Genomic DNA, 26,621 nt, shown 5'->3' with positions numbered 1-26,621 from the left:
ATGCGTTTCGTTTTTTAATTTTTTTTCTGGACCTCCCTGCGTCGTCAGTTCGATCGGACAGATTATCGGGGCGGAGGGAGGCAACGGCGTCTATCCTGGAATAGCCAAGCGGTGTCAGGATGGCTTTATTTAAAAAGCCGGCCGTTCGGTGAAAAGGGAATAAAAATCATCCCTTCTAGTCCTGAATGTTTTAACTGTTGTCACAAAATTTCTCAAGTGTCTTCTTAAATCTCCCATGAGAGCTTGCTGAAAGTTATCAGTCGCGAAGCCAATACATGCCGCTACAGAGTCGGTCGTAATCTGGGAGCTGTTCAAGAGGCCCTGGAATAAGAAAAAGGAAACTTATTACTCGGTATCAAAGCTTGCAAAATGTAGTACGGTGGCTTAGAAGCGGAGCTTTTGCCTCACAATCGGGAGGCTGTGAGTTCGATCCTAGGTGTTTCTCTCTCTGGGCACAATGAAATATATCTGCTGAACAAAACTCCGCATTGGCGACAGGAAAGGCATCCGGCCAGTAAACTGAGTTCCATTCAGTTGCCCAAGATTCCACCCCGCAAGGGATTACGGGGACTTTAAAAGGTGATGATGAAAGCTTACAAAATGATTAAAAAACCAAAACTGCAGGCAGTCCTCGACTTACAACAGTTCATTTAGCGACCGTCCAAAGTTACAAAACCACTGAAAAATGTAACTAATGACCGTTTTTCACCGTCACCACCTTTGCCGCATCCCCATGATCACGTGATCAAAACTCAGCTGTTTGGCAACCGACTCAGATTTACGGCGGTCGCAGTGTCCCGAGGTCATGCGATCCCCCCTATGCGACGACTTGACGAGCAAAGTCAAGGGGGAAGCCGGATTCATTTTTAACAACCGGGTTACTAACTTATCAACTGCAGTGATTCACTTAACGACGGCAAGAAAGGCCGTAACATGAGGCAAAAAAATAACTTAACAAATGTCTCGCTTAGCAACAGAAATGGGGCTCAATCGTCGTAAGTCGAGGACTACCAGTGTATAATTAAAATACTTACCCACTGCTGCAACTGCGGGACGCTTATTATAGATGTACTTGGTACACACTTCCTTGATTGTCTGAGCATCAACGGCCTGAAATGGGAAATAAGAGAGTGATTTTGAAAAAAATTTAAAGAGCAATTGAACAGTTTACAGCCGTGATGGTGAACCTATGGCACGCGTGACATAACGGGACTCATTACGCAGTCACTCAAGCCCTCGTCATTTCCCGACTTGACTACTGCAATGCTCCCTACATGGGGCTCCCCTTGAAGTGCACCCGGAAGCTCCAACTGGTCCAGAATGCGGCCGCGCGAGTAATTATGGGAGCAACATGGCGCTCACATGTAACACCTCTTCTACGCGAGCTGCACTGGCTTCCGGTGGCCTTCCGAGTGCGCTTCAAGGTGTTGGTTCTTACCTTTAAAGTGCTCCATGGCTTAGGACCTGAGCACTTACGAGACCACCTGCTGCAACCGATAACCTCCCACCAACCAATACGCTCTCACAGAGTAGCCTACTCATAGTACCATCATTAAAACAATGTCGTCTAGTAGTTCCAAGGGAGAGAGCCTTCTCTGTGGGGGGGCACCTACTCTTTGGAACAAAATACCCCCTGGAATACAAATAATCCCAGATCTTCGCACTTTCCGACGTGCCCTGAAGACCTTTCCGTTTCAACAAGCAGGGCTAGCATAAACATCTAAATTCTATGCCAAGGTCTTAGCAGATACACCAAGTTGACTCAATTTATTATTTACTGTTTATTAATATATATATATATATATATATATATATATATATGGATGGATGGATGGATGGATGGATGGATGGATGGATATGAAATCTTAATCTGTTCACCGCCCTGAGTCCTTCGGGAGAAGGGCGGTATAGAAATTCAATAAATAAATAAATAAATAAATAAATATTGATGGGCACACGAGCGTTGTCCTAGCTCAGCTCCAGCACGCATGCGCACGCTGGCCAGCTGATTTTTGGGCCGTCTGAGCCCAACGGAAGTCCGCAAATGGGCTGTTTCCGGCCTCAGAGGGTCTCTGGCGAGGTGGGGAAGGCTGTTTTTGCCCTCCCCGGGCTCCTAGAAAGCCTCTGGAGCCTGGGGAGGGCAAAAAACCGGGCCCACCGGGCCATCACATGCCAAAAGCAGGGGGAACGGGGGGGGGTTTGCACATGCATGCATGGGGGGGCAGGGCACATAGAATTATGGGTGTGGGCACGCACGCGCGCAACCACCTCGCACTCCCTCAGCTTTTGGCACGCGATGGCAAAAAGATTAGCCATCACTGGTCTACGGCCTGTCAACTGACCTTCAGTTTTTATAGACGAAAAAGGCTAAAACTTTTGACAGAAGGAAAACTTACAATTGTGTCACACCACACAAACTAAAGAAAGGGAAAAGAGGAGGAGGAGGAGGAGGTTGTGTTGGGTACGTTTGTCTCCTTGGGCTCTTTGTAAAAAATAAAGGTGGAATCCAAGCTTTTTGCAGAAGGGGGATTTACAATTGTGTCACACCACACACAAACTTAAGAATTGTGTCACACCACACAAACGTAAAAAAGGCTGATAAGTGCTGGTAAAGCTCGCTCTCGGCCCAATCCACCTCGCAGGGTTGTTGCGGGGAGAATAGGAGGAGGGAAAAGTGTTGGGTACGTTAGTCGTCTTGAGTTATTGGTAAAAGTAACAAAGGCGGGCGGCAAGTAAGTGAATAAAATAATTAAATATTATTTTAAATAAATAATATAATTTAAGATTTCCCTTCAGCCGGCGGAAAGTCTCGCAATGAGAAGATTTACACCTGGTACAGCACACCTGGTACAATTGGACAGATTTATGAACACGCACATCAAAACGTTCCTTACTTCAATTCTTGCTTCGAGTTCGGGAATTGGGATCCGGCGATTGTAGCACAACATTTGGCGTCCGATGTCTTCACAAATGGGAGTGGAACCTAAGAGGACAGATGCTTAGCATGCCTGTAAATGAATTAAACAGCACGGGGGAGGGAAAATAAACCCCCAACCAACTATAGATCATACCATCTAGTTGTAACAGCATATTTGTCTTCAGGAGATTCTTCGCACGGGCTACTTCGCTTTCAGTAACACTGGTGCACAGACGTATCCTGTAAGAGAAAGATGATTAGTGATTGACAGCTGCCATTTCCCTTTGTACAATCTGGTTTGGTTTTCCCCGGGAATTATTAAAACAATTTGTCTGGAATACAGGTAGTCCTCATCTTACGACCGCAATTGAGCCTAACATTTCTCTTGCTAAGCGAAACATTGGCTAAAAGTCCGTTTTGTCCCATTTTACGACCTTCCCCCCCCCCATAGTTTTTAAGTGAATCCCTGCAGTCGTTAAGCTAGTAACACGGTTGTTAAGTGAATCTAGCCTCCTCATTGATACTGCTGGTCAGAAGATCGCAAATGATCCCAGGATGCTGGGACTGTCATAAGTGTGAGTCAGTTGCCAAGCGTCTTGAATTTTGATCACGTGACTACGGGGATACTGCAACGGTCGTCGGTGAGAAAAAAACGGCCGTAAGTCACCTTTTTTTCAGTGCTGTTGTAACTTCGAATGATCGCTAAGTGAACTGCCGTACATCGAGGACTACCTGTGTTAGGGAATGGCTATTGCCTAACTGGTTGGGTTGGCAATATATATAAACCATCAATGCATGTTTGCAGTCAAATGTAATGTATAGCTTTAAGACTGTAATGCTGTATTGCATCATACTGTATTCTGATTGGCTAGCTCTGTAGCCAACGTATTTAAGAGGAAGCTTGAATCATGGTTTATTTTCTTCTTATATTATTATTGCTACCTCTGCTCCTCTCTACCTGTTCTCTCTGCATGATCACTGCCTGATCACTGCTACTTGTTGTTTTCTACTGTTTTACTGATTGTTTTATTGCTGTACTTGTTCCTGTTTGCAATTCCAAAAAGAACTGTTTTATTGCATATGACTACAACAACTGGTAAGAAGACTTTGTTTTTGGAATATCCCTGGATTGACAATTTTAACTATCTTTATCTGTATATGACCTGGATTGTTTATTGGACTTTGCTTTACTTTTTCCTAAAAGTAAAAGAATATCACAACTCAGTGTGTCTGTGTATTGACAGTGCTTATTCACAATCACTCTCAGCCGTTTCTCATGCGCACAACCTTGTTATTCAAGGGTTACTCCTTAACAACCTGTCTCACTGCAGAGGGGCTTGTTGGTTCCAATTCAAAAGCAAAGTTACTTTCCTCACCATTCCCTCTGAACATAGTGCATCATATCCTCTAAAGTGGCTCCTTCGCAAACCATATAAAGACCCCACAGTCCTGTATCCGTGTAACACGTGTTGAAAGACTGGAAGCTGTGACAAAGGTTGCCATGACACGCAGCTTGGGCGAGCTTGCTGGACAGGTTCTGTTCAAAGAGAGAAGGAAGACAAGCTTGTCAATGCCCCTCAGAGCTTAGAAAAACTGAAAAGGTTCAGCCCATCATCACCCCTTCCCAATTTGTAAGACCACCTATGGCAGGGGCGTCAAACTCGATTTCATTGAGGGCCGCAGCAGGGTTTTGTTTGATCTTGGGGGCAGTGGTGAAATCCTCCGCGGTTTGCAAACGCGAAGAAAGGAGGCTTAAGAAGGTAAGTAGAACAGCGAGGGGGAGGGAAACAGCTGTGCCGCGCAATTTAGAATATAAATCACGTGGCACAATTTATCATCGGAAATACCGGTTCGAACGAACCGGTAGCTTTTATTACTAATGAGTCCAAACTGGTAGCATTTCAACCCTGCTTGGGGGGACGGGGGTGGCCACCTTGACGTCACTCGTGTTAAGTAAGAGAAGAAGAGGAAGGGAGGGAGAGTGGGAGGGAGGAAGAGAGGGAGGAAGAGGGGGAGGGAGGGAGAGGATGAGGAGAGGGAGAGCTGGAAGGAAAGGGAGAGGGAGGAAGAGAGGGAAGGAAGAAGAGAGAGAGTGGGAAGCAGAAGGTGAGAGAAGAAGAGGAAGGGAGGGAGAGGATGAGGATGAGGGAGGAAGAGGGGAAGGGGGGAAGAGGGAAAGAGGGAGGGAGAGAAGGGGAGGGGCGCTTGTGGTGGCGTTTTCACTAGCAGAGGGTCGCAGGAGGCTGTCGCAGCCGAAAACAGAACTCAGGGGGCTGCATGCGGCCTTCCCGAGTTCCGTTTTCACTGGCATAGGCACCACGGGCCAGTCCTTCGCTGTTTCTAGGGCAGCCCCGTGGGACAGATCTAAGCACCCCACGGGCTGGATCCGAGCCCCGGGCCTTGAGTTTGACACCCCTGATCTATGGGTAGGGAAAAGTGAGGGAAAGAAAAGAGGAACAAGAGGGGGGAAAAGGACATTGACTTATGACTCCCTTTAGTGCAGTAGAATAAGGCCTTAACCTCAAACCTCACCTTTTTACTTTTATATAATAGTATAAACTAGCCATTTCTATAACAACAAATCTATCTTATCGGTAAAACCCAAAATCCAAGTTTCATTTGATTTCCACCTCAAGCACAAAGTCCAGAAGCGGTTTCCAAGTAGAAATAAAAGTATTCGTATTTTTGTAAACGTTACAAGTTGAAAGATTATTATTACATAAACCTAAACAGTATTATTATTATTATTATTATTATTAGTAGTAGTAGTAGTAGTAGTAGTAGTAGTAGTAGTACATTGACCCAGACATACACTGTTCACTAGGCATTTAGGTATGTTAAGAAAAACCTATAAATAAAATGATACAAAAATAAATGAAAGTATTTGTATTTTTTTTTTCTTTGATCAAACCAGTCAATTTAGCCATCTCTGCTAACTCCCATCATTTTGTGCAGCCATTCGTCCATTGTGGGGATCGACTTTAAAATACTCTTAAGAAAGGAATGCAGAAATTAGCCTGGTTTAAGAGATTCATTTTTATACGTCTTGGAATTAAATTTCATAAACCAGGTTAATGTTTTATTACAGGGGTGTCAAACTGGATTTCTTCGAGGACCTGATCAGCATTGTAGTTCTTCTCTGTGGGCCAGCGGGGGGGGGAGTGGGGAGACGGGGGGTGGGAAACAGGATCTGCCACACCTCATTTTTGCCCTACCTGGCCTCCTGCAGCACTCTGCCAGCCACAAATGGGCCAAAAACAGGCGTCCTAAGGCCCCCGCACAGCCTGTTTTTGGCCAGCAGAGTGCTGCTAGAGGCTGTGGAGGCCGAAAACAGGCCTCCTGAAGCCCCGCACAGCCTGTTTTTGGCCGGCAGAGTGCTGCTGGAGGCCGTGGAGGCCGAAAACAGGCCTCCTGAGGCCCCCGCACAGCCTGTTTTTGGCCGGCAGAGTGCTGCTGGAGGCCGTGGAGGCCGAAAACAGGCCTCCTGAGGCCCCCGCACAGCCTGTTTTTGGCCAGCAGAGTGCTGCTAGAGGCTGTGGAGGCCGAAAACAGGCCTCCTGAAGCCCCGCACAGCCTGTTTTTGGCCGGCAGAGTGCTGCTGGAGGCCGTGGAGGCCGAAAACAGGCCACGTTTTCGGCCCGTTTTCAGGCGCAGAGGCATCACGAGCTAGTCCTTTGTTATTCTCAGGTCGGCCCCCACGGGCCGGATTTAAGCACCCTACGGGCCACATCCAGCCCGCGGGCCTTGAGTTTAACAACCCCCGTTTTATTAGAAGCCACCCTAGGAACAAAGCACAAATTCTTTAAAACTGCCCAGTAAGCTCAGTGCTAACTCACCATTCCCCCGCCGAAAGAGCGATCCCAGTTGCCAATGAGTGTGTTTGCCACCATCAGAGGAATGGTGTCTGGGTGACACCAGCCAGCTGCTTCCACCGCAATGGCCAGGTGGGCCAGAGGCATTTTGTCATCTCGCACTCGGATCTGATCAATCGGGACACAGGAACGCAATGAACAAAACGGCCCAGAGAACTTAACTTAACAGCCATTCCCAAACAATTACAGTTTCACAATCAAATGAATACTAAAACTTGCAATTTTGTTCCAATAAATCAATTGTGGATTACTCAATTGAGTAATCCATAAACCCCTGGAAGATTTTAACACCCATGTGGGAGACTTCCAAGAGAAAATTGAGCTGTAAGAGTTGACACAAAATCTCCAATAAAGTTAAAAGATGTAAGTAATATAGCGGTTGGCAGAAAACAACATTTAATGAAGTGGAAATCAGGAGACTGTGAATTCTAGTCTCCTCAGGTATGAAAGCCAGCTGGGTGACGTTGGACCGATCACCAGGCGACAGGGAATTCTAGTCCCACCTTAGCAGTGGTGGGTTTCAAAATTTTTTACTACCAGTTCTGTGGGCGTGGCTTGGTGGGTGTGGCAGGGGAAGGATACTGTAAAATCTCCATTCCCACCCTACTACAGAGGAGGGTTACTGCAAAATCCCTATTTCCTCCCTTATCAGGTGGGACTCAGGAGGCAGAGAATAGATGGGGGTGGGGCCTGTCAGAATTTTTACTACCGGTTCTCCGAACTACCCAAAACGTCCGCTACCGGTTCTCCAGAACTGGTCAGAACCTGCTGAAACCCACCTCTGCACCTTAGAAATGAAAGCCAGCTGGGTGACTTTGGGCCAATCTCCACCCAATTCACCTCACCAGGTTGTTATTGCGGGAAAACAGGAGAAGGAAGGAGCATTAAGAATGTATTGATTTACTTATAAAATAATAAAGGCGAAATAAAAACCTAATAAATAAAAAGAAGACTATTAAAAAAAACATCAAAGCAACCCAAAAAAATAAACTACTGTGTTTCTCTGAAAATAAGGACTCTTGTCTTATATTTTTTTGAACCCCGAAATAAGCGCTTGGCCTTATTTTCGCGAAGGTGTTATTATTTTGGGGCGCGTGGAGCAAGATGGGGCTCCTCTTGCTGTCTTACCTGATTTCCAGCTCTGTATTTAAATATTTTTGGGGAGAGCTTATTTTTGGGGGGGAGATTTATTTTATTTATTTATTTTAATTTAATTTAATTTGTATACCGCCCTACTCCCGTAGGACTCAGGGTGAACAGGCACAGAGTAAAACGACGTAAAATACAAAAATTAAGAGCAGAAATAAAATCGAATTAAATCAATTTAGCCCAAGACAAATTTAAAACTCCAGGTTAAGAACAAATTAAAATTTACATTAAAATTTACATTAAAAAAAGAATGGGAAAGGTTAGGGCAGACCAGCCTGGTGAAATAAAAAGGTCTTAAGTGCGCGGCGGAAGGTGCGTAGATCCGGGATTTTATTTATTTATTTATTTATTTATTTATTTATTTATTTATTGCGATTTATATGCCGCCTTTCTCCCTAGGGACTCAAGGCGGCTTACAAAATGACAACTTCAATACAAATCGCAATACAATACCAAATTAAAATCAGTAACCCAATTAAAAAACGATTTAAAATTATACCAGTGTACCCCCAAACGGATCAGTTTAATTGGCAGAAGAGCCACGTCTTCAGCTCGCGACGGAAGGAAAGAAGGTCGGGGTCTGTCCTGAGCTCGGTGGGCAATCCATTCCAGAGGGTCGGGGCTCCCACAGAGAACGCCCTCCCCCTGGGGGTCGTCAGCCGACATTGTTTGGCCGACGGCACCCTGAGGAGGCCGACTCTGTGAGAGCGCACAGGACGATGGGAGAACGGCTGGAGATGGTCCTGCAAGTACCCCGGGCCTAAGCCATGAAGGGCTTTATAGGTGAGCACCAGCACCTTGAAACGTATCCGGAGTGCCACCGGTAGCCAGTGCAGCTCACTCAGGAGAGGTGTTACACGGGAGTATCTAGACGCCCCCGTAACTACCCGCGCAGCTGCATTTTGGACTAGCTGAAGCCTCCGGACACATCCCAAGGGCAGCCCCATGTAGAGGGATCCTCCGTATCTCCAGATTTATTTCAGCGGATGCGCTCAAAAGCCCGATTGGGCTTATTATCAGGGGAGGTCTTATTTTCGGGGAAACAGGGTAGTGATGCCACATATGCAGTCCAACGACTCAGACTGCATTAAAAGAAATGAGCTATCCTTCTCAAACTTCTCTGTAGTTTTCATGGTCAAGCTAAAAGCTACGCTAACCAAATCTGCTAACCAACCATATTTTGGGAGGCTGCTGTGTCTCAGGCCCCTTTGAGAAGAGAAAAACCTCCACTTACTTCACTGCCCGTGAACTGGCAAGGGGGCAAAACCGGAGCGCCTTCTTTCTTAATGGAGGGCAAGTTGCCAAAATGGTATTTCGCCAGCTCAAGCAATTCCCCGTGAGCAACTCCTAAATCGGCGACATACGGATTAGAACAACGTAGACAGATTGCAGAAGGACGTGTTCAGAGTTTTCCATTTAGAGGCAAAAATCAGAATAATAAAGGAGAATATTTGTAGCTCAGGATTGAACTGAAGGGTCCTTGGTGGTCTCTGAGCTTGGTTGATTTCTTGCAGGTGTTTTGTTACCCAAACTAGGTAACATCATTGATGCTACAGTACAGTACAGCATTACTGAAGATGTTACCTAGATAGGTAATGAAACGTCTGCGAGAAAACAACCGAGCTCAGAGAGCATCAAGGTCCACTCATTAGAATAACAGGCTGACTACACCATACCTTAATTATTCTATCTGTCCAATTCTCCTTGGTCTGGTTCGGGTAGCACCATAACAGTTATTATATACCATATTTTTCAGAGTCCAAGACGCTCCGGACTATAAGACGCACCTACTTTTTTGGGGGAGGAAAACAAGAAAAAAAAATCTGCCTCCAGGCAAGTTGCCTCCTTGCAGCAAACAGCCAGTTTCAGTTTCAGTTTCATTGCAGTCTGATTAGCACAAGAAAAAAAAAATCTGCCTCCCAGCAATTTGCCTCCTTGCAGCAAACAGCCTGTTTCAGTTTCAGTTTCATTTTCAACGCAGCCTGATTAGCACAAGGAGAACAAAAAAATCTGCCTCCCAGCAATTTGCCTCCTTGCAGCAAACAGCGGAGGCCCGCGTGGCAATAGGCAATGGCAATCCCTGCAGCCTGAAAACAGCTGATGGTCGGGAGGCCGATCCAACCGACAATCAGCTGCTTGCGCTAATCAGGTTGTGCGGAAGCTGAAAGGGGCTGTTTGCTGCAAGGAGGTAAATTGCTGGGAGGTGGGAGCCGGCGGGTGGGCGGGGCTACATTCGGTGTATAAGACGCACCCAAATTTTCACCCTCTTTTAAGGGGGGAAAAGTGCGTCTTATATTCCGAAAAATACGGTATTTTAAAATCAGTCTTTCTTTTTATATAAATTGAAGCTCATGCATCACCATAACAGAAATGTTTTCCAAGCCTTTCCATCTTTCCCCCTACAACTCTCTACGTTGAACAAAAGGGAAAATCATTAATTCCGTACAGTATTTATTTATTGTTTGTTTCTTTATAGTCGATCGCCCGTATTTAATCTTTGTTCCCTGCTAAAGACCAACAGCTCCAGAGTATTGGTTCTTAGGCATTTAAAAAAAAAAAAAACTAACAAGGATGCTAAGCAGAAGGGAAAAGAAACCTAAAGTAAATCATGCTTATATTACAGATCAGCAGGACTGCGTCACACCTACCTCCCGCAGACGCTAAGACAATTCTTGGTCCTTTGTAATGCGTTGTTATATATTCCACCAAATCACTGCGGTTAATGGACCTAAAACAGGAGTGAAACCAAGGAATGAAAAAAAAATCATGCAAAGGAAAAAAAGAAGAGCCAAAACACTATTATAAATACAGGTGGTCCTCAACTTACAACAGTTCATTTAGTGACCTTTCAAAGTTACAACGGTACTGAAAAAAGGACCGTTTTTCGCGCTTACGACCGTTGCAATATCCTCCTAGTCACATGAGCAAAATTCGAACGCTTGGCAACCGGCTCATATTTATGACGGCTTTGTCACGCGATCCTCTTTTGCGACCTTCTGACAAAAGCAAAGTCAATGGGGAAGCCGAATTCGCTTAATTGCTAACTGAGTAATTGCAGTGATTCACTTAACAGCCGTGGCAAGAAAAGTCATAAAATGGGGCACAATTCATTTAACAACTGTCTCACTTGGCAACATAAATTCTGGGCTCAACTGTGGTCGTAAGTCGAGGACCACCTGTATGAGTAGTCTTCAACTTACAGGTGTAATTGAGCCTGGAATTGCTGTATTTTTCAGACTATAAGATGTACTTTTTTGTCTCCCAAAAGGGGCCGAAAATGTCTGTGCGTCTTATAGACCGAAGCCCCGCCCACCCGCCAGCTGTTTTTTTGGCCTCCGCATGCCCTGTTTTGGGGGCTTTTTTTGAGCCTTTTTCAGACCTTTTTTGGGCCCATTTTTGAGGCTTTTTTTGGCCCGTTTTTTCTGAAAGGCAGGAGTGGCTACTCAGGAGGAGGAGGTCTCTGCAAGAGTAAGGCTTGAGGATAATTGGCCACTCCCTTAGCCTATTTAAGTCACACGCAGTTGGTAAGTTTCTTGCTGGAAACAACTTGTAATTATCATCAGAGCATTTTTGGAAAAGTCTTATCGTATCTTGTTTTCTGGGCTGGTTGCCAACCTTTTACCGAACTTTAGTTTATTCTTGCTACTTAATAAATTTGATAAGGACCATTGGTGTGTGTCTATATCCTCGGGAATCCGGAGCTGGGGCAGAACAGTAATGCGCTTCTCATATTCAAACATAAATGGTCCGGAAAAGCTTACAAACGGTGTTTTATCTAACTATTTTCTTTGATTTCCCACTGGAAGAACCAGAATTTGTAAGTTCTGCCAAAGTGCCATAAAGGAACCTGCAGGCTGCTGACGGTCAGTCTCTGACTTAAAAAGAGCTGAGACTGTGAGAGCTACTGTTGTGGTTTGTCGGCCGCCGGCCCCTCCAGCAGCCAAATCATATGAGGAGGAGGAGGCATGGGAGTCAAGATCAGCATCAAGGCAACTTGGGAGCTCTGAGGGGGAAGAGGGAATGGAGCTGATAGAGGGAGAGGCGAAGCCTGGGCCGTCCGTCAGCCCTCAGATGGAGAGTCAACAGCCCTCAGGTCTGGAAGTGGCTGATGAGGAAGAGGAGGAACAGCTGGGTCCAGTGCCTGACGCGTGGATGCACAGAAGGCAGAAGAGAGGAGAGCAGTGGAAATCTATGGGCCGGTCCTTGGGACGGAAGAGCCACTGCTGCTAGCGAAGCCCCACCCTAGCTCTGGGGATAAAAGGCAGGGGGCGGAGATGAAACACCTACTTAATGTTCTCGGTGGGTCCTAAAATCGTCCGTCCCAGGGCTGTGTTTTGGTAAGCGGTGGCGTGAAGATAATCGAAGACCACTTCCTGTAGGTTGGTCTCTACTTCCTGCATTTCCCGAAGGATCACGCCTCGTTCCCGCTCAATCTCGGCCTCCCCCAAAGTGCTGTTCTGTATGATGTCAGCAAGAATCTCGACCGCTGAAGTCAAAAGACAAGACGGAATAATCATCATATATATACATATACATATACATATACATATACATATACATATACATATACAAAAAATTAAAATTTCGGATGTTTTCCCGCGTCACTGTAAATAAGTTGGCTAAAATATTTAAAATCCTGTTAAAATCCCAGCTTAAAATCTTCTAAAAATCCTTAGAGAGCACTCTGCAAGGTCCTTTAAAACCTCAGCTAAAATCCTACCAGTGACTTTAAAAGTTTTTCTTAAAGCAACGTTTCGACAGGCTCACAACTCTGTCACCTTCAGGCTCTGTTTCATTTCATTTCCATAGCTTCTAAATGAAACAGAGCCTGAAGATGACAGGGTTGTGAGCCTGTCGAAACGTTGCTTTAAGAAAAACTTTTAAAGGGACTTCCGGTGGCTCCGCAGACGTTCGAAGACGGTCTCCATAGACCGCCAGCCACCCGATCTGTAAAAAACCGCCCTGACAGCGCTGAACAGCTGTCTGGCGGTTTGAAAAAACTCTCCTTCGGGCAAAGAAGGAGAGGAGAGTCGGAGGGGGTGGGTAGAGCTCCCCGATTGTCACTGGATTAATTCCAGGGACTCGGAGGGCGAGAGCTCCCCAGTTCACCCCTCCCTTTGCTCCGGATCGCTGGTGCCTCTGATTCACAGAGCAAGACGTCTGCGTCCAATTCTGCCAGCAAACAGTGAGTTCTAATGATTTCTTAAGGCAGACAGAGCGGAAGCAAGAGTGCAAGCCTCTTTAAATAATAAACTGAGCTTAACCCCATGAATACATTGTTGCAAACGGAGCTCTCTTGAGCTGGAGGCTGGAGAGGAAGCCTTTGTTAAGGGCGGAAGGGAAAGTGAAAGTTAAAAGGAAATTGCTTGTTAAGAACCCTTTGCCTGAAGAATAAACTGCTGGGGATTGATTACAGTTGGAAGAGAGGACTGTTTATTTTGGAAAAACTTTGAAATACACTTTGTAAGACTGCTTATAAGACTTTCTGGCTGCAAAAAGGAAAAATTCTTTTTAAATAAAAATGGCTGCTAAACAACTAAAGCCACCAACTTCTAAAGGGGGAGGAGGCTCTCCTGTAGTGACTCCAAAACAACAACTTCCGGCTGATGCACAGTCACAAGACCTTAAAGAATTTATAATGAGTGCCCTGAACAATCAGGCAGAAATGATGAAAGGATTCTCAGAGGAGTTAAAGAAACTTACAAACGTGGTGAAAGAAAAACATGATGAAATAAGAGATGACATTGTTTTTGCAGTTTCAGGGCTGGCTACTCACATGTTAAAGATTGAGGAGAGAGTACGGGAGATTGATGATGCTAACTTAGATCTTGAAGCTAAAGTAGGAGAGATTATGACACAGACAGAGAAAGTGGATGACGAGATGGTCATGTTACAGTACAGATCAATGGAATTTGCCCTGAGGCTGAGAGGGTTGAAAGAGAAGAGTGGTGAAAATTTAAAAGATGTTTGTTCCAACGCCTTAGCAGAGCTGATCTCAGAAAGGCCAGAAGATTTGGCATTCCAAATGGACAAAATTTACAGGGTTAATTCCTGGCTGGCAAAACAAAAGCAACTACCAAGGGATGTGGTGATTTATTTTACAACAAGGAGATTTAGAAATGACATTTTGCAAGCCTCTTACAGAAATAAGATTAAAGTGGAGGGACAAGAATTGGTGGTTTTGAAAGAGCTTCCTCCTAAAATGTTAAGAGACAGAAAGCAGTTTGGTTTTTTGGTGAACGAATTAAGAAATCAACAGCTCCAGTACAGATGGGACGTCCCATTTGGGATAATAGTGACATATGCTGGGCAAAGGCATCGTTTAAACACAGTTGGAAAGGCAAAAGACTTTTATGCTAATATTTTAAAGGCTGGAAGGCCACCCTCACCAGGGGGTGCTGGAAAGCAATTGGAAGTTACGCAGCAAGAGAAAGGTGGAGCACAACTACAAACCTATGCTCAAGCACTAGCTGAAGGAGCTAACTTGGAAGATCCATTACTGAGTGGGGGTCAACCACCAACCCTTGAGGCACTAACGAAGATACAACTGCCAGAAGATCAACGAATTACAAGAGCTACTTACAAACAACATTTGGCACAACAACCTCAAGATCCAACTCAACAAGTCCAAAAAACACAAGCAGTGGGAGGAGCTAGGCCGAAATCTAAGATGGCGGAGGAGGTTCAGCTGATGCTCTCAAAGCTTGGAATGCCCAGAGATGGCAAATAAATTTTTATCCTGGAATGTCAATGGTTTAAATTCTCCACAAAAAAGAAAGAAAATATTTCATTACTTGAAACAATTTCAGAACGATGTTATTTGTTTGCAAGAAACCCATATTAAATCTTCAGATCAAAAGTATTTGATAAATTCGAAATTAGGTATACATTTTGTGGCTTCAGCACCAGAAAAGAAAAATGGCCTAGTTATATATGTTAAAAGAGGCTTAGTGGCTAATTTAATTGAGGCTGATATTCAAGGTAGATATATTGCAATTGAATTAATAACACAGAATGGGAAGATGCTAGTAGTTGGAGTATATGCACCTAATCAACAACAAGAAAAATTTTACAAACTTTTACATACCAAAATTTTACAATGGGATTACAGATCTTTACTTTTAATGGGTGATTGGAATGGGGTATTAAATACCCAGAAGGATAAAAAAAGTCTTTCCAAGACCACCATGCGTGCCAAGTTGCCTAAATCTTTTTTTGATATTTTGGAGGATATCGAACTCAGAGATATATGGAGAGAAAGGAATGCGTTGGAGAGTGATTTTACTTTTTTTTCAGATAGGCATCAATCTTTTTCTAGGATTGATTTTATATTAACTACAAATGATCTTTTTTCTAGGGTGAAGAGTACGAAGATATGTCCAAGAACATTAACTGATCATAGTCCGGTTTGGGTGGAACTAGAGCAGGAAAGAGGGGAAAGGAGGTCTTGGAGGCTAAACGAGAACTTATTTAGATATGAAGATAATCTCTTTGAGCTTAAAAAACAATTGAAAGAATTTTTTATTAATAATATGAATAAAGGAACCTCGATGGAGATGGTATGGGATGCGTGTAAGGCATATATGAGGGGAACATTAATTTTTTTGAATAATAAATATAGATTAAAACAACAAAATAGACGAAAAGAGATAGAGGAGGAAATTAAAAAGAAAGAACAACTGCTTATAAATAACCCGGGAGATAAAAAGGCAAAAGATATGATTAATATTTTAAGAGAGCAATTTAATATGTTAATGGCTGGGCAAGTAGCAACTAGCATACAATATGCCAGACATAATACATTTTGTAATGCTAATAAACCTGGGAGATGGTTGGCTTATACGATGAGGAAAAAAAAAAAAAAGAAAGAAAAAAAAAAAAAGAAAAACTTTTAAAGTCACTGGTAGGATTTTAGCTGAGGTTTTAAAGGACCTTGAAGAGTGCTCTGTAAGGATTTTTAGAAGATTTTAAGCTGGGATTTTAACCAGGATTTTAAATATTGTAACCAACTTATTTACAATGACGTGGGAAAACACCCGAGATTTTAATTTTTTGCATATGCACACCCGCGAAAACTTAAGAAGACATATATATATATATATATATATACGGTTACAAAATACAAAAGAATCCCATTTAATTCTAATAAGCTAAGGACATGTTTAATTGGGGGAATTATTAAACATAGGTAGTCTTTGAACAGTTCATTTAGTGACTATTCAAAGTTACAACGGCACTGAAAAAAAGCGACCGTTTTTCACACTTAACGACCGTTGCAGCATCCCCGTGGTCACATGGTCAAAAATTCAGATGCTTGGCAACTGCAGCCGTCATAAATATGGGTCAGTTGCCAAGCATCTGAATCACATGGCCCTTTGGCAGCTTTAGCCACCTATTGAGTCTTTCCAAGGATCTGGGATAGGTAGATCTGGGTGTCGGATGGTGTTAGATCGTCGCAGGATGTAAGCTATTCCAAGGAAAGCTGCCTTTTGCAATTGACCGATAGGGAATTTTGTCGATGCCGATGGTATTCAAGTGGTCCTCCAGCTCTTTTGGGATTGCACCCAAGTAGCCTGCTACTATTCATACTGCCTTTCTTTTATTTATTTTTATTAAATTTACAAGTAGTCCTCAACTGATGACCAGAATTGAGTCCGAAATTGATGTTGCTAAGTGAGACAGTGAGTTTTGCCCAGTTTTATCCCAAAGGGGATCATGTGACCCCGGGACACTGCAACCGTCATAAATGTGAACCAGTTGCCAAGCATCTGAATTTTGATCACGTGACCATGGAGATGCTGCAACGGTCGTTAAGTGTGAAAAATGGTCAAGTCACTTTTTTCAGTGCCGTTCTCATTTCGAACGGTCACTAAGCGAACTGTCGTAAGTGGAGGACTACCTGTATTTGAGGTGACTCTGAGTGGAATATGCGTAAGAAAGCATGGCTAGCATATAATCACCCATATTTAATATGTGGTTTGCCAAGCAGAACATTTTTGTTTTGTCCTTTAATGACCCCATAATCCCTTGTAGGGTGGAGTCGGGGCAACTGAATGGAGTTGAGGGTTTACTGGCCGGATGCCTTTCTTGTCTCCAATGCGGAGTTTTGTTCAGCAGATAAATTCTCATTGTGCCCAGAGAGAGAAATATCTGCCTCTACCTAGGATCGAACTCACAGCCTCCTGATTGTGAGGCGAGAGCTCCGCCTCTAGGCCACCGCACCACTCATTTGCCAAGCAGAACATAATAATAAATAATTTTTTAAAAATAATTACCTCTCGGCAGGTCTTTCGAGAAAGCCTTTGCGTAATACACAGTTTGTTCTCTCGAGGTGTACGCGTTAAGGTGAGCGCCCATGTTCTCAATCTCTAGCTCCAGATCCAGCTGAGATCGTTTTTTGGTGCCCTGCGATTTAAGGATCTGCAATTATTTCAACGGGAGACGCGACAGAAATAGGGGGGGAAAAGACATTATTGCCTGGGTCTTCCATCTTAGACCAACGCAGCAGGTGCGCAGCTGGGATTTCAAAGGACTCTGGAAACCGCCAGTTCCATCCTAAAAATTCTGACAGCTGACCTATTTACAGGAAGCAAAAGCAGCGGGACAGGTAATACATAAAAAGTAGCAGGAGATTTGAGAAGCTGGGAATTTTGACAGCACTCGATGAGCCCTTAAACCAGAGGTCCGCAACCTTAAACACTCAAAGAGCCATTTGGACCCGTTTCCCACAGAAAAAAGAACACCGGGAGTCACAAAAACTCTGACTATTTCTTGAGCGGCCATAAAACTAGCATATGTAGTTGAATTAAACCTTCTGTTTTCTTCTGAAACTTTTCTTTTCTTGGATTTATCCATGGGTGGCCTACACGGGGTTGAAAAGCTCAATAAATCATGTGCCGGCGGGTGTCGCACATTGGCGGTTGCGACACATATTTTGAGTGACAGGGAGCCGCAGCAGAGGGGTGAAAGAGCCACATGTGGCTCCAGAGCCGCAGGTTGCTGACCCCTGCCTTAAACAGATGCCAAAATAGAGGATATTGACCAAGCTCAAAATATCCATTTGCAGTCATCAAAGTGCTGAAGTTTTTCCCCCTGCTTTTCGGGATGGCGGCTACGAGGATTGTTCATAAAGTAAAGGCAAAGGTTCCCTTCGCACCTATGTGCTAGTCATTCCCGACTCTAGGGGGCGGTGCTCATCTCCGTTTCAAAGCCGAAGAGCCAGCGCTGTCCGAAGACGTCTCCGTGGTCATGTGGCCAGCATGACTAAACCCCAGAGGCGCACGGAACGCTGTTCCCTTCCCACCAAAGGTGGTCCCTATTTTTCTACTTGCATTTTTTATGGGCTTTCAAACTGCTAGGTTGGCAGAAGCTAGGACAAGTAACGGGAGCTCACCCCGTTACGCGGCACTAGGGATTCGAACCGCTGAACTGCCAACCTTTCGATCGACAAGCTCGGCGTCTTAGCCACTGAGCCACCACGTCCCTTTTTATTGTTCATATGTTATAGTTAAAAAAATAGGAGAATAGAAGAGAGCTGGAAGGGAGATCTTGGAGATCTTGTAGTCCAGCCCCCTGCTCAAGCAGGAGAACCTATACCAGTGATGGCTAACCTTTTTGCCATCGTGTGCCAGGAAGGGGGGGCGGGGGAGGTTCGCGAGCATGCACGTGCCCACACCCATAATTCTATGCGCCCTGCCCTGCGCATGCATGCATGTCCCTGCCCCCCGCTCCTGGCACACAATGGCCTGGTAGGCCCATTTTTCTTTCTCACCTGGCTCCAGGTCCTCTCTATGCATCTGGGGAGGGCAAAAACAGCCTTCCCCACCCCCTCGGAGGCCCGAAATGGCCTGTTTCCCAACTTCTGGTTGGACACGAAGTGACATTTTTTGTTGTCCCCAGCCTCCAGAGACTACTAGAGAGGCTGAGCTGGCGTGCCAGGTGACATGGTTCCGTGTGCCACCTGTGGCATGCGTGCCATAGGTTCACCATCACGGACCTATACCATCTCAGACAAGTGGCCGTCCAGTCTCTTCTTAAAAACCTCCAGTGATGGAGCGTCCATGATTTCTGAAGACAAGCTGTCCCACTGGTTAATTGTCCTCCCTGTTAGGAAGTTTCTCCTCAATTCCAGGTTGCTTCTCTCCTTGATGAGTTTCCATCCATTGTTTCTTGTCCTGCCCTCTGGTGCTTTGGAAAATAAGCTGACCCCCCACTCCTCTTAATGGCAGCCCCTCAAATACTGGAAGACTGCTATCACCTCACTCTTGGTCCTTCTTTTTCTCTAGACTAGCTATACCCAGTTCCTGCAACCGTTCTTCTTACGGTTTAGTCTCCAGGCCTTTGATCATCTTTGTTTGTTTGTTTGTTTGTTTGTTTGTTTGTTTGTTTATTTATTTATTTATTTATTTATTTATTTATTTATTATTTATTCATTCATTCATTCATTCATTCATTCATTCATTCATTCCATTTATTTAATTTATATACCGCCCTATTCCCGAGGGACTCAGGGCGGTGAACAGCGAAAGATAAAAATACATGTAATACAAACGTTAAAAAACCAATTAAAATATACTAAACACTCTGGTCCTAGATAATTCAAGACATCCCAGTTTAAAACAAAATCAGAAGCAATATAAAGGGAAAATTAAGCCAGGCCGGCCTGCTGAAACAGGAATGTTTTGAGGGCACGGCGGAAAGTGAGCAGATCCGGGATCTTCGGTATCTCTGGGGGGAGCTCGTTGCCCTTCTCTGAACTTTTTCCAAAGTCTCAACTTTAGAAAGTCTCAAATGTTGAGATAGATGCCAACAGCAGGTCCCTTAAAGCTCCAATAAAGATGGCTCTGTCCATCTTTAATGGCCAGAGCCGGGGGCAAGATGCTAACTCTGTAAACCACTTAGAGAGGGCTGTAAAAGCACAATGAAGCAGTATATAAGTCTAAGAGCTATTGCTATTATCTGTTTTTCATGGCTGCCCTCTGGGACCACATCTGACAGACATGTTTAATGACCAACTACTGTTATTCTGTGTTTTATCTCTCCCTTATTTCCTGGATATTCAACACAGGCAACTGAACGCTTTTAATTTTTTAAGGATCCTCATTGGGCTTCCCATACGGCCCAGAAGAATTCTTGTAAAATAAAATAAAAATGCTAGAAGCTACCTCGGGTTTTGTGACGCACCCGGTCAAAAATCAATAAAAGGAATATTGTGTTAAAGAACTTGCCTTAAAAGCCATGTGCTCCAGGAAGTGAGCCGTTCCGTTGTTTTTCTCGTTCTCATATCGGCTTCCAGCATCGATCCAAAGGCCCACCTGATTCAAAAGCACATGTGTTTTTTTTTTACTAGAACACTAAAATACGGCTGCAATAAATGCTGAGGAAACGCTGATTTTTTTGCTTCAAATCTTTGTCAAAATGACGAGACACAAAGATAGCATTTTCCTCCCGTGCCATCACTCTGCTGAACACTTAAATTCTCATAGCACTGTCTCGTTTCTACCACTGTCTTTTTTCCTACCATCTTCTCCTATTGGTTTCTTATGATTTATCAATTGTTGTTTGTCATGTGTTAATCATGATTAATAATTGTAAACTATAATTTATGAACTATGAACTATTACCTGCTGTTTATATTACATTGCGAGTTTATGCACTAGAAACAAATTCCTTGTATGTCCAGTCACACTTGGACAATAAAGAATTCTTCCTATCCTATCCTATCCTATCCTATCCTATCCTATCCTATCCTATCCTATATTCTCTTCTCTTCTCTTCTCTTCTCTTCTCTTCTCTTCTCTTCTCTTCTATCCTATCCTATCCTATCCTATCCTATCTTCTATTCTATCCTATCCTATCCATCCTACCCTACCCTACCCTATCCTCTATTCTATTCTATTCTATCCTATCCTATCCTATCCTATCCTATATTCTATTCTATCCTATCCTATATTCTATCCTATCCTATCCTATCCTATATTCCATTCTATCCTATCCTATCTATCCTCTATCCTATCCTATCCTATCCTATCCTATATTCTATTCTATTCTATCCCATCCCATCCCATCCTATCCTATATTCTATTCTATCCTATCCTATATTCTATCCTATCCTATCCTATCCTATATTCTATCCCATCCCATCCCATCCCATCCCATCCCATCCTATTCCATTCCATTCCATTCTATTCTATTCTACTCTAATTCTAATTCTAATTCTAAACAAATGTTAGAGTTTTGTAATAGCAAAGTCACTCTTGTAATGTGCTACGGAAGCTGGGTGGAGCATGAAGCATCAGGAGAAAATGTTCCTTCTGCTAACAGGTCAGTCACTTAAGGACTATTTATGGCCACAACTGAACCTGGAATTTTAGTCATAAGTTACAGAGCTCCGTAAGCCATATATGCCCGTGTCATCTTGAGAAAGGACAGCTTTTCGCTGACAAAGGTTACTCTTACTGTACATGTTGTCAGTCCAGAATCTTCAGAGGCTACCCTCAGGCCATTGTCCAGAGTCGAGACTTTTGTTTCGGGGACATTCACGACAATTTGGGGTGCTACTTTGGTAGCCCTATATCGGTTTCTCCCAAGATGGAGGGCCTAGTTTGGGGAAAAGAAAAAAAAAAGTGATTAAAAAAAATATGCAATGTCGTTTTATTTAAGACAAATTAAAAGCAGGGGTGTCAAACTCAAGATCCGACCCGCGGGATGCTTAGATCTGGCCCGCGGGGCGGCCCTGGAAACAACGAAGGACCGGCATGAGGAACCTCTGCCATGCAGCAGCCCTCCCAGGCTCCATTTTCGGCCGCGATGGCCTCCTCCAGCCCTCTGGCAGTGAAAATGGAGCTCAGGACGGAAAGAGAAAAAGAAAGGAAAAACAAAAAAGGAAAAAGGAAAGGAGGGAGGAAGGAGGGAAGGAGGAAAGGAAAAAAGGAAGGAAGGAAGGAAGGAGGAAAGAAAGAGGAGAAAGGAAGAAAGGAAGGAAAAAAGAAAGGAAAAAAGGAAGGAAGAAAGGAAAAAGAAAGGAAAAAGGAAAGAAAGAAAGAAAGGAAAAAGGGAAGGAAAGAAGGAAAGAAAAAAGAAAGGAAGGAAAAAAGGAAGGAAGGAAGGAAGGAAGGAAAGAAAAAAAGAAAAAGGAAAAAAGGAAGGAAGGAAAGAAAAAAGAAAGGAAGGAAAAAAGGAAGGAAGCAAGAAAGGAAGGAAAGAAAGAAAAAAGAAAGGAAGAAAGAAAGGAAGGAAGGAAGGAAGGAAGGAAAAAAGGAAGGAAGGAAGGAAAGAAGGAAAGAAAGAAAAAAGAAAGGAAGGAAAAAAGAAAGGAAGAAAGAAAGAAAGAAAGAAAGAAAGAAAGAAAGAAAGAAAGAAAGAAAGAAAGAAAGAAAGAAAGAAAGAAGACCCACCGGCTAATGCTATAGGGCAGGGGGGTCTACAAATCTACCAGCATGCTTGACTAAGGAATTCTGGGAGTTGAAGTTCACAAGTTGCCAACTTTTTTGAGATTCCTGCTAGAGGGGCTGGTAGACCTGAACCGCAAGAAACCGCTAGAGGGCACCATTACACCGCCGCTCTTTGGCCGTCTTCCGGTATTCTATCCGCCCAGGCCGCCATTCCCCCGCCAGAAGACTACATCTCCCAAAATGCAGCGCGCTCAAGGCCCGCCGCAGTAAGAAAGCAGCCGAGGCGCTCCAAGCCGGCCTTTTAAAAGCCTGTCACGGTGTGAATCGTCCCTTACCCGCTGTCCGGGGGTTGAACACCGCGTGGTGAGCTGTCCCGGCCGAGCCCAGAAAAGCCGGCGGCCCGCTCGGCAAGCGGCAGATACGGCCGCCGCCATCTTAGCTCGCAAGCGAAGGAATCGGCTGATGAGCCGGGAGCACTTCCGGAAGGGAAAGTCACGTGACCGGAGGGTGGGTGGATAGGCGGGGCCGAGCCACATGATTGACATAAAAAAAATGCTGGAGGCGTTTCTGGCTATTTTAAGTGTTTTTATGAGTTTTTCTTTCAATTTCAACCTCACAAGTTAGGCAACTTTTTATCAGGTCCGCCTGATTCGCCAGTTGCGTCCCTTTCTGGATCGGGACTCGTTAAATACGGTCACTCATGCTCTTGTCACTTCCCGCTTGGACTACTGCAATGCTCTCTACATGGGGCTCCCCTTGAGGAGCACCCGGAGGCTCCAGCTGGTCCAGAATGCGGCCGCGCGGGTGGTTATGGGAGCGACGTGGCGCTCCCATGTGACCCCCCTCCTGCGCGAGCTGCACTGGCTCCCGGTGGTCTTCCGGGTGCGCTTCAAGGTTTTGGTTACCACCTTTAGAGCGCTCCATGGCATCGGACCGGGGTATCTACGAGACCGCCTTCTGCTACCAATAGCCTCTCACCGACCAGTACGCTCCCATAGAGAGGGGCTCCTCAGGGTGCCGTCGGCCAAACAGTGTCGACTGGCGGCCCCCAGGGGGAGAGCCTTCTCTGTGGGGGCACCTACCATCTGGAACGAGCTCCCCCCAGAGATACGGAAGATCCCGGACCTGCGCACGTTTCGCCGTGCTCTCAAAACTTTTCTATTTCAACAAGCTGGCCTGGCCTAACTCCCCTCTTTTAAATTCTTAAATTTTAAATTTTTTAATTCGTGATTTTATAAATTGGGTGTTTTAATCTGTGTTTCGGCCGAAATATTTAATAATTTTAAGGGATTTTTTAATATTTGTATTGTCTGTATTTTATCTTGGCTGTTCACCGCCCTGAGTCCTTCGGGAGTAGGGCGGTATAGAAATTTGATTAATAAATAAATAAATAAATAAATAAACCATCCAATAGCAGGAAGCAGCTTCTAGCAGAATCACCCTCTCATGATTCACCATGAGGCTGCAAAAATCCCAAACTTATGAATCCTCAGAATCCAGGATCCATGGATGTTTCCATGATCTTAGTGTCTTAATTTAAGCCTATGTCAACCCAACTTTTACAACCTGTGGACTTCAACTCCCAGAATTCCTGAGACAGCCAAGCTGGCTCAGGAATTCTGGGAGTTGAAGTCCACAGGTTGTAAAAGTTGGCCACAGTTGCCCACCCCTGGCCTATATGATCAATTTATGCCACCTTGGTTCCAAAATGCATTGAAGTTTGATTTATTACAGAGGTCTTCAAACTTGGCAGCTTTAAGACTCGTGGACTTCAACTCCCAGAATTCTCCAGCCTGACCTGGCTGGAGAATTCTGGGAGTTGAAGTCCACGAGTCTTAAAGCTGCCAAGTTTGAAGACCTCTGATTTATTATCTCCTTCCACTTATGACTGTAACTTTGCTGCTTGTATCCTTATGATTTATATTGTTTCCTGATTGCTTACTTGTACCTTATGACTATCACTAAGTGTTGTACCTTATGATTCTTAATTAACGTATCTTTTCTTTTATGTACACTTGAGGGCGTATGCACCAAGACAAATTCCTTGTGTGTCCAATCACACTTGGCCAATAAAAAATTCTATTCTATTCTATTTTGTAGCAATTCTGTTTCTTTAGGTTTTCATTCTCACAGGCTGAGCAGCAGTAAGTGCTTGACAAAAAGATCCCTAATAGAATTGGAACAATAGACCCTATTTCCTGACAGTGAGAATAGAATAGAATAGAATAGAATAGAATAGAATAGAATAGAATAGAATAGAATAGAATAGAATAGAATAGGAATAGGTAAATGGGGAAAACCACATTCACTTAACAACCATTTGATTTACTTAACAGCTACAGTGATTCGCTTCAGTATTGTGGCAAAAATGTAGGGAAATGCAGCACAAGTCACTTCAAAACTGCCTCACTTAGCAACAGAAATTTTGGGCTTAGCTATGGTCGTAAATCAAGGAATACCTGTATTCTTTATTTGTGTTCTCTGTATATCCCTCTAAAGAAATAAAGATATTTGTATTTATATAAACAGGAAGGGTAGAAGGTACGTAAAATCTGAATTTCAAATAAAGTTTAGACTAGTTCTGTGAAGTTACTAAGTGTAAGTAAACCTTCCTGGCAGCACAATTGTAAACAATAATAAATTAATGGCTTATATGTCCAGTAAATTTTGGCGGTTTTTTAATCTTCCCTTCTCATCATCTCTTCCTTATTCCTTTTAAAACCATTTTACATTAATGTTGGGTTTTGCAAAGTAAGCGCCTAATTGTTACCAGTAAAAATGTCCTTTGGGCAATTACAAAACCAGCCTGTTAACAGTGATAATGGTTTGAGTAATTATTCCTAGCCTACAAATATCCAAGGGTAGATATTCATTAAACCAGAGACTTAATTAAAGCTCCTCCAACTCATTCCCAAATTCTAGGCAGCTGGTGTGGTGTACTATTAATATATTGTTATAATTATATATTAATATATGGAATTAAAGGATGTCATATAATACCTGGTATTTAAAAAAAGATTATATATTCTGTCTCTCAATGAACAGCTTTGAAGATAATCAGAGGAGTTTAGGAGCCAAATGTAACTTCTGAAATAAACATCCAACTGAGTTGAAGTTAGGCGTTTTATAAAATCATTAAACAAAAGGCGTTGAACCGACTTAATAAACAAAAATAATTTATTGGTGGTTTGGGGTAGTGGCATCTCCAGTTGCAGCATATGGCAAGATAGTTATGTATCATTCATACCACTTTTAGTTTATAATACCAGAAATACCTAAAAAATTAGTCAGTTTGGTATGCTTTGGTAAAGGTAAAGGTTCCCCTTGCACATAGGTGCTAGTCCTTCCCGACTCTAGGGAAGGAGACTCTCATCTCCGTTTCCTACCTACCTACCTACCAAAAAAGGTAGGTGCATCTTATACTACGGTGCGTCTTATACTCCGAAAAATACGGTAACTTGCAGCCTTTCGGCCTTGCAATTATCGCAATTATCATAACAAGGACTATTGCAGGACTCTTGCCTGGACTTTGTGGGGGAATGCAGTTCATTCTCAAAGGGGTAAATAAAGAGGAGTTTTGTCTTTGCGAAGAGTCTGTTTTTTGCTTCTGCGAAGGCCGGGTCAGAACAGTAAGTTTGGTCACTAAATGGACTGTTGTAAACTCAGAGCTACCTGTATTTAAGTTAACAACAGTGATGGTATTCAGCTGGTTTTATCCGGTTCGGGCAAATTGGTAGCAGCAGCTGTGGGAGGCTCCACCCATCCGCCCGGACGTCATCATGTCCCCCACTTTTTTTTTTTGAAAAATTTTATTTTTTATTTTTAAACAAACATACATAAAAACATCAAACCATCTTCAATTACACACAGTGTGTCGGTTGGTTACAAGTCTTTTGTGATCGCGTCCAATTTTTGACATGCGCGGAAGGCCTGGTTTGCAAATGTGTAGCGAAGGTAAGTGAATGCCATCCCTGGTTAACAGCTACAGTGATTCACTCAACAACGGTGGCAGGTAAGGTTGTAAAATGGGGCAAAACTCACTTAACAACTGTCTCGTTTAGCAACATCAACGCTCGGCTCCGTGATGGCTGTAAGTCGAGGACAGCCTGTATTGTGATGCCGTTTAGTCCTTTTTTTTTTTTTCCGCTTGAGCTCCAAAAGTTGATGTCACAATGGCAAGAGGAATCCGTCTGCCGCAGCAATAACAATAGAACTTAGAACTTAGTTTATTAGATCCACATTCCAACCAACATCCGAAAGAGCCCCCAACCTCTTCTTACGATGCCAGGG

General features: G+C 43.8%; 1 protein-coding gene across 1 annotated transcript; it reads right to left on the bottom strand.

The window, feature by feature from the left end:
- Nucleotide 1: 1 nt before the first annotated feature.
- PMPCB (peptidase, mitochondrial processing subunit beta) lies at nt 2–22,836 on the bottom strand. Its single transcript, XM_087873343.1, has 13 exons — nt 22,667–22,836; nt 21,397–21,537; nt 20,166–20,252; nt 17,214–17,343; nt 12,226–12,424; nt 10,587–10,666; nt 9,173–9,285; nt 6,754–6,897; nt 4,294–4,454; nt 3,072–3,157; nt 2,895–2,983; nt 1,035–1,110; nt 2–321 (listed from the first exon to the last, which is right to left on the bottom strand). Exons 1-13 carry the CDS (start codon nt 22,763–22,765, stop codon nt 257–259), a joined length of 1,470 nt encoding a protein of 489 aa, XP_087729469.1. The 5' UTR covers nt 22,766–22,836; the 3' UTR covers nt 2–256.
- Nucleotides 22,837–26,621: the final 3,785 nt, after the last annotated feature.

The sequence above is a fragment of the Pantherophis guttatus genome, chromosome 7 (genome assembly GCF_059756535.1).
Source record: "Pantherophis guttatus breed Tessera chromosome 7, ASM5975653v1, whole genome shotgun sequence".
NCBI lineage: Eukaryota > Metazoa > Chordata > Lepidosauria > Squamata > Colubridae > Pantherophis > Pantherophis guttatus.
The sequence above is the reverse complement of the archived record's forward strand: the minus strand, read 5'-3'. Positions and strand labels throughout refer to the sequence as shown.

Coding starts and splice junctions, on each gene's coding strand:
- PMPCB (XM_087873343.1), bottom strand. CDS start 22,765: ATGGCGGCGGCCGTATCTGCCGCTTGCCGAGCGGGCCGCCGGCTTTTC. Junction 10,667..12,225: donor GGACCCACCGAGAACATTAA/GTAGGTGTTTCA, acceptor CTCCTGTTTTAG/GTCCATTAACCGCAGTGATT. Junction 1,111..2,894: donor AACTCGAAGCAAGAATTGAA/GTAAGGAACGTT, acceptor TTCCCATTTCAG/GCCGTTGATGCTCAGACAAT.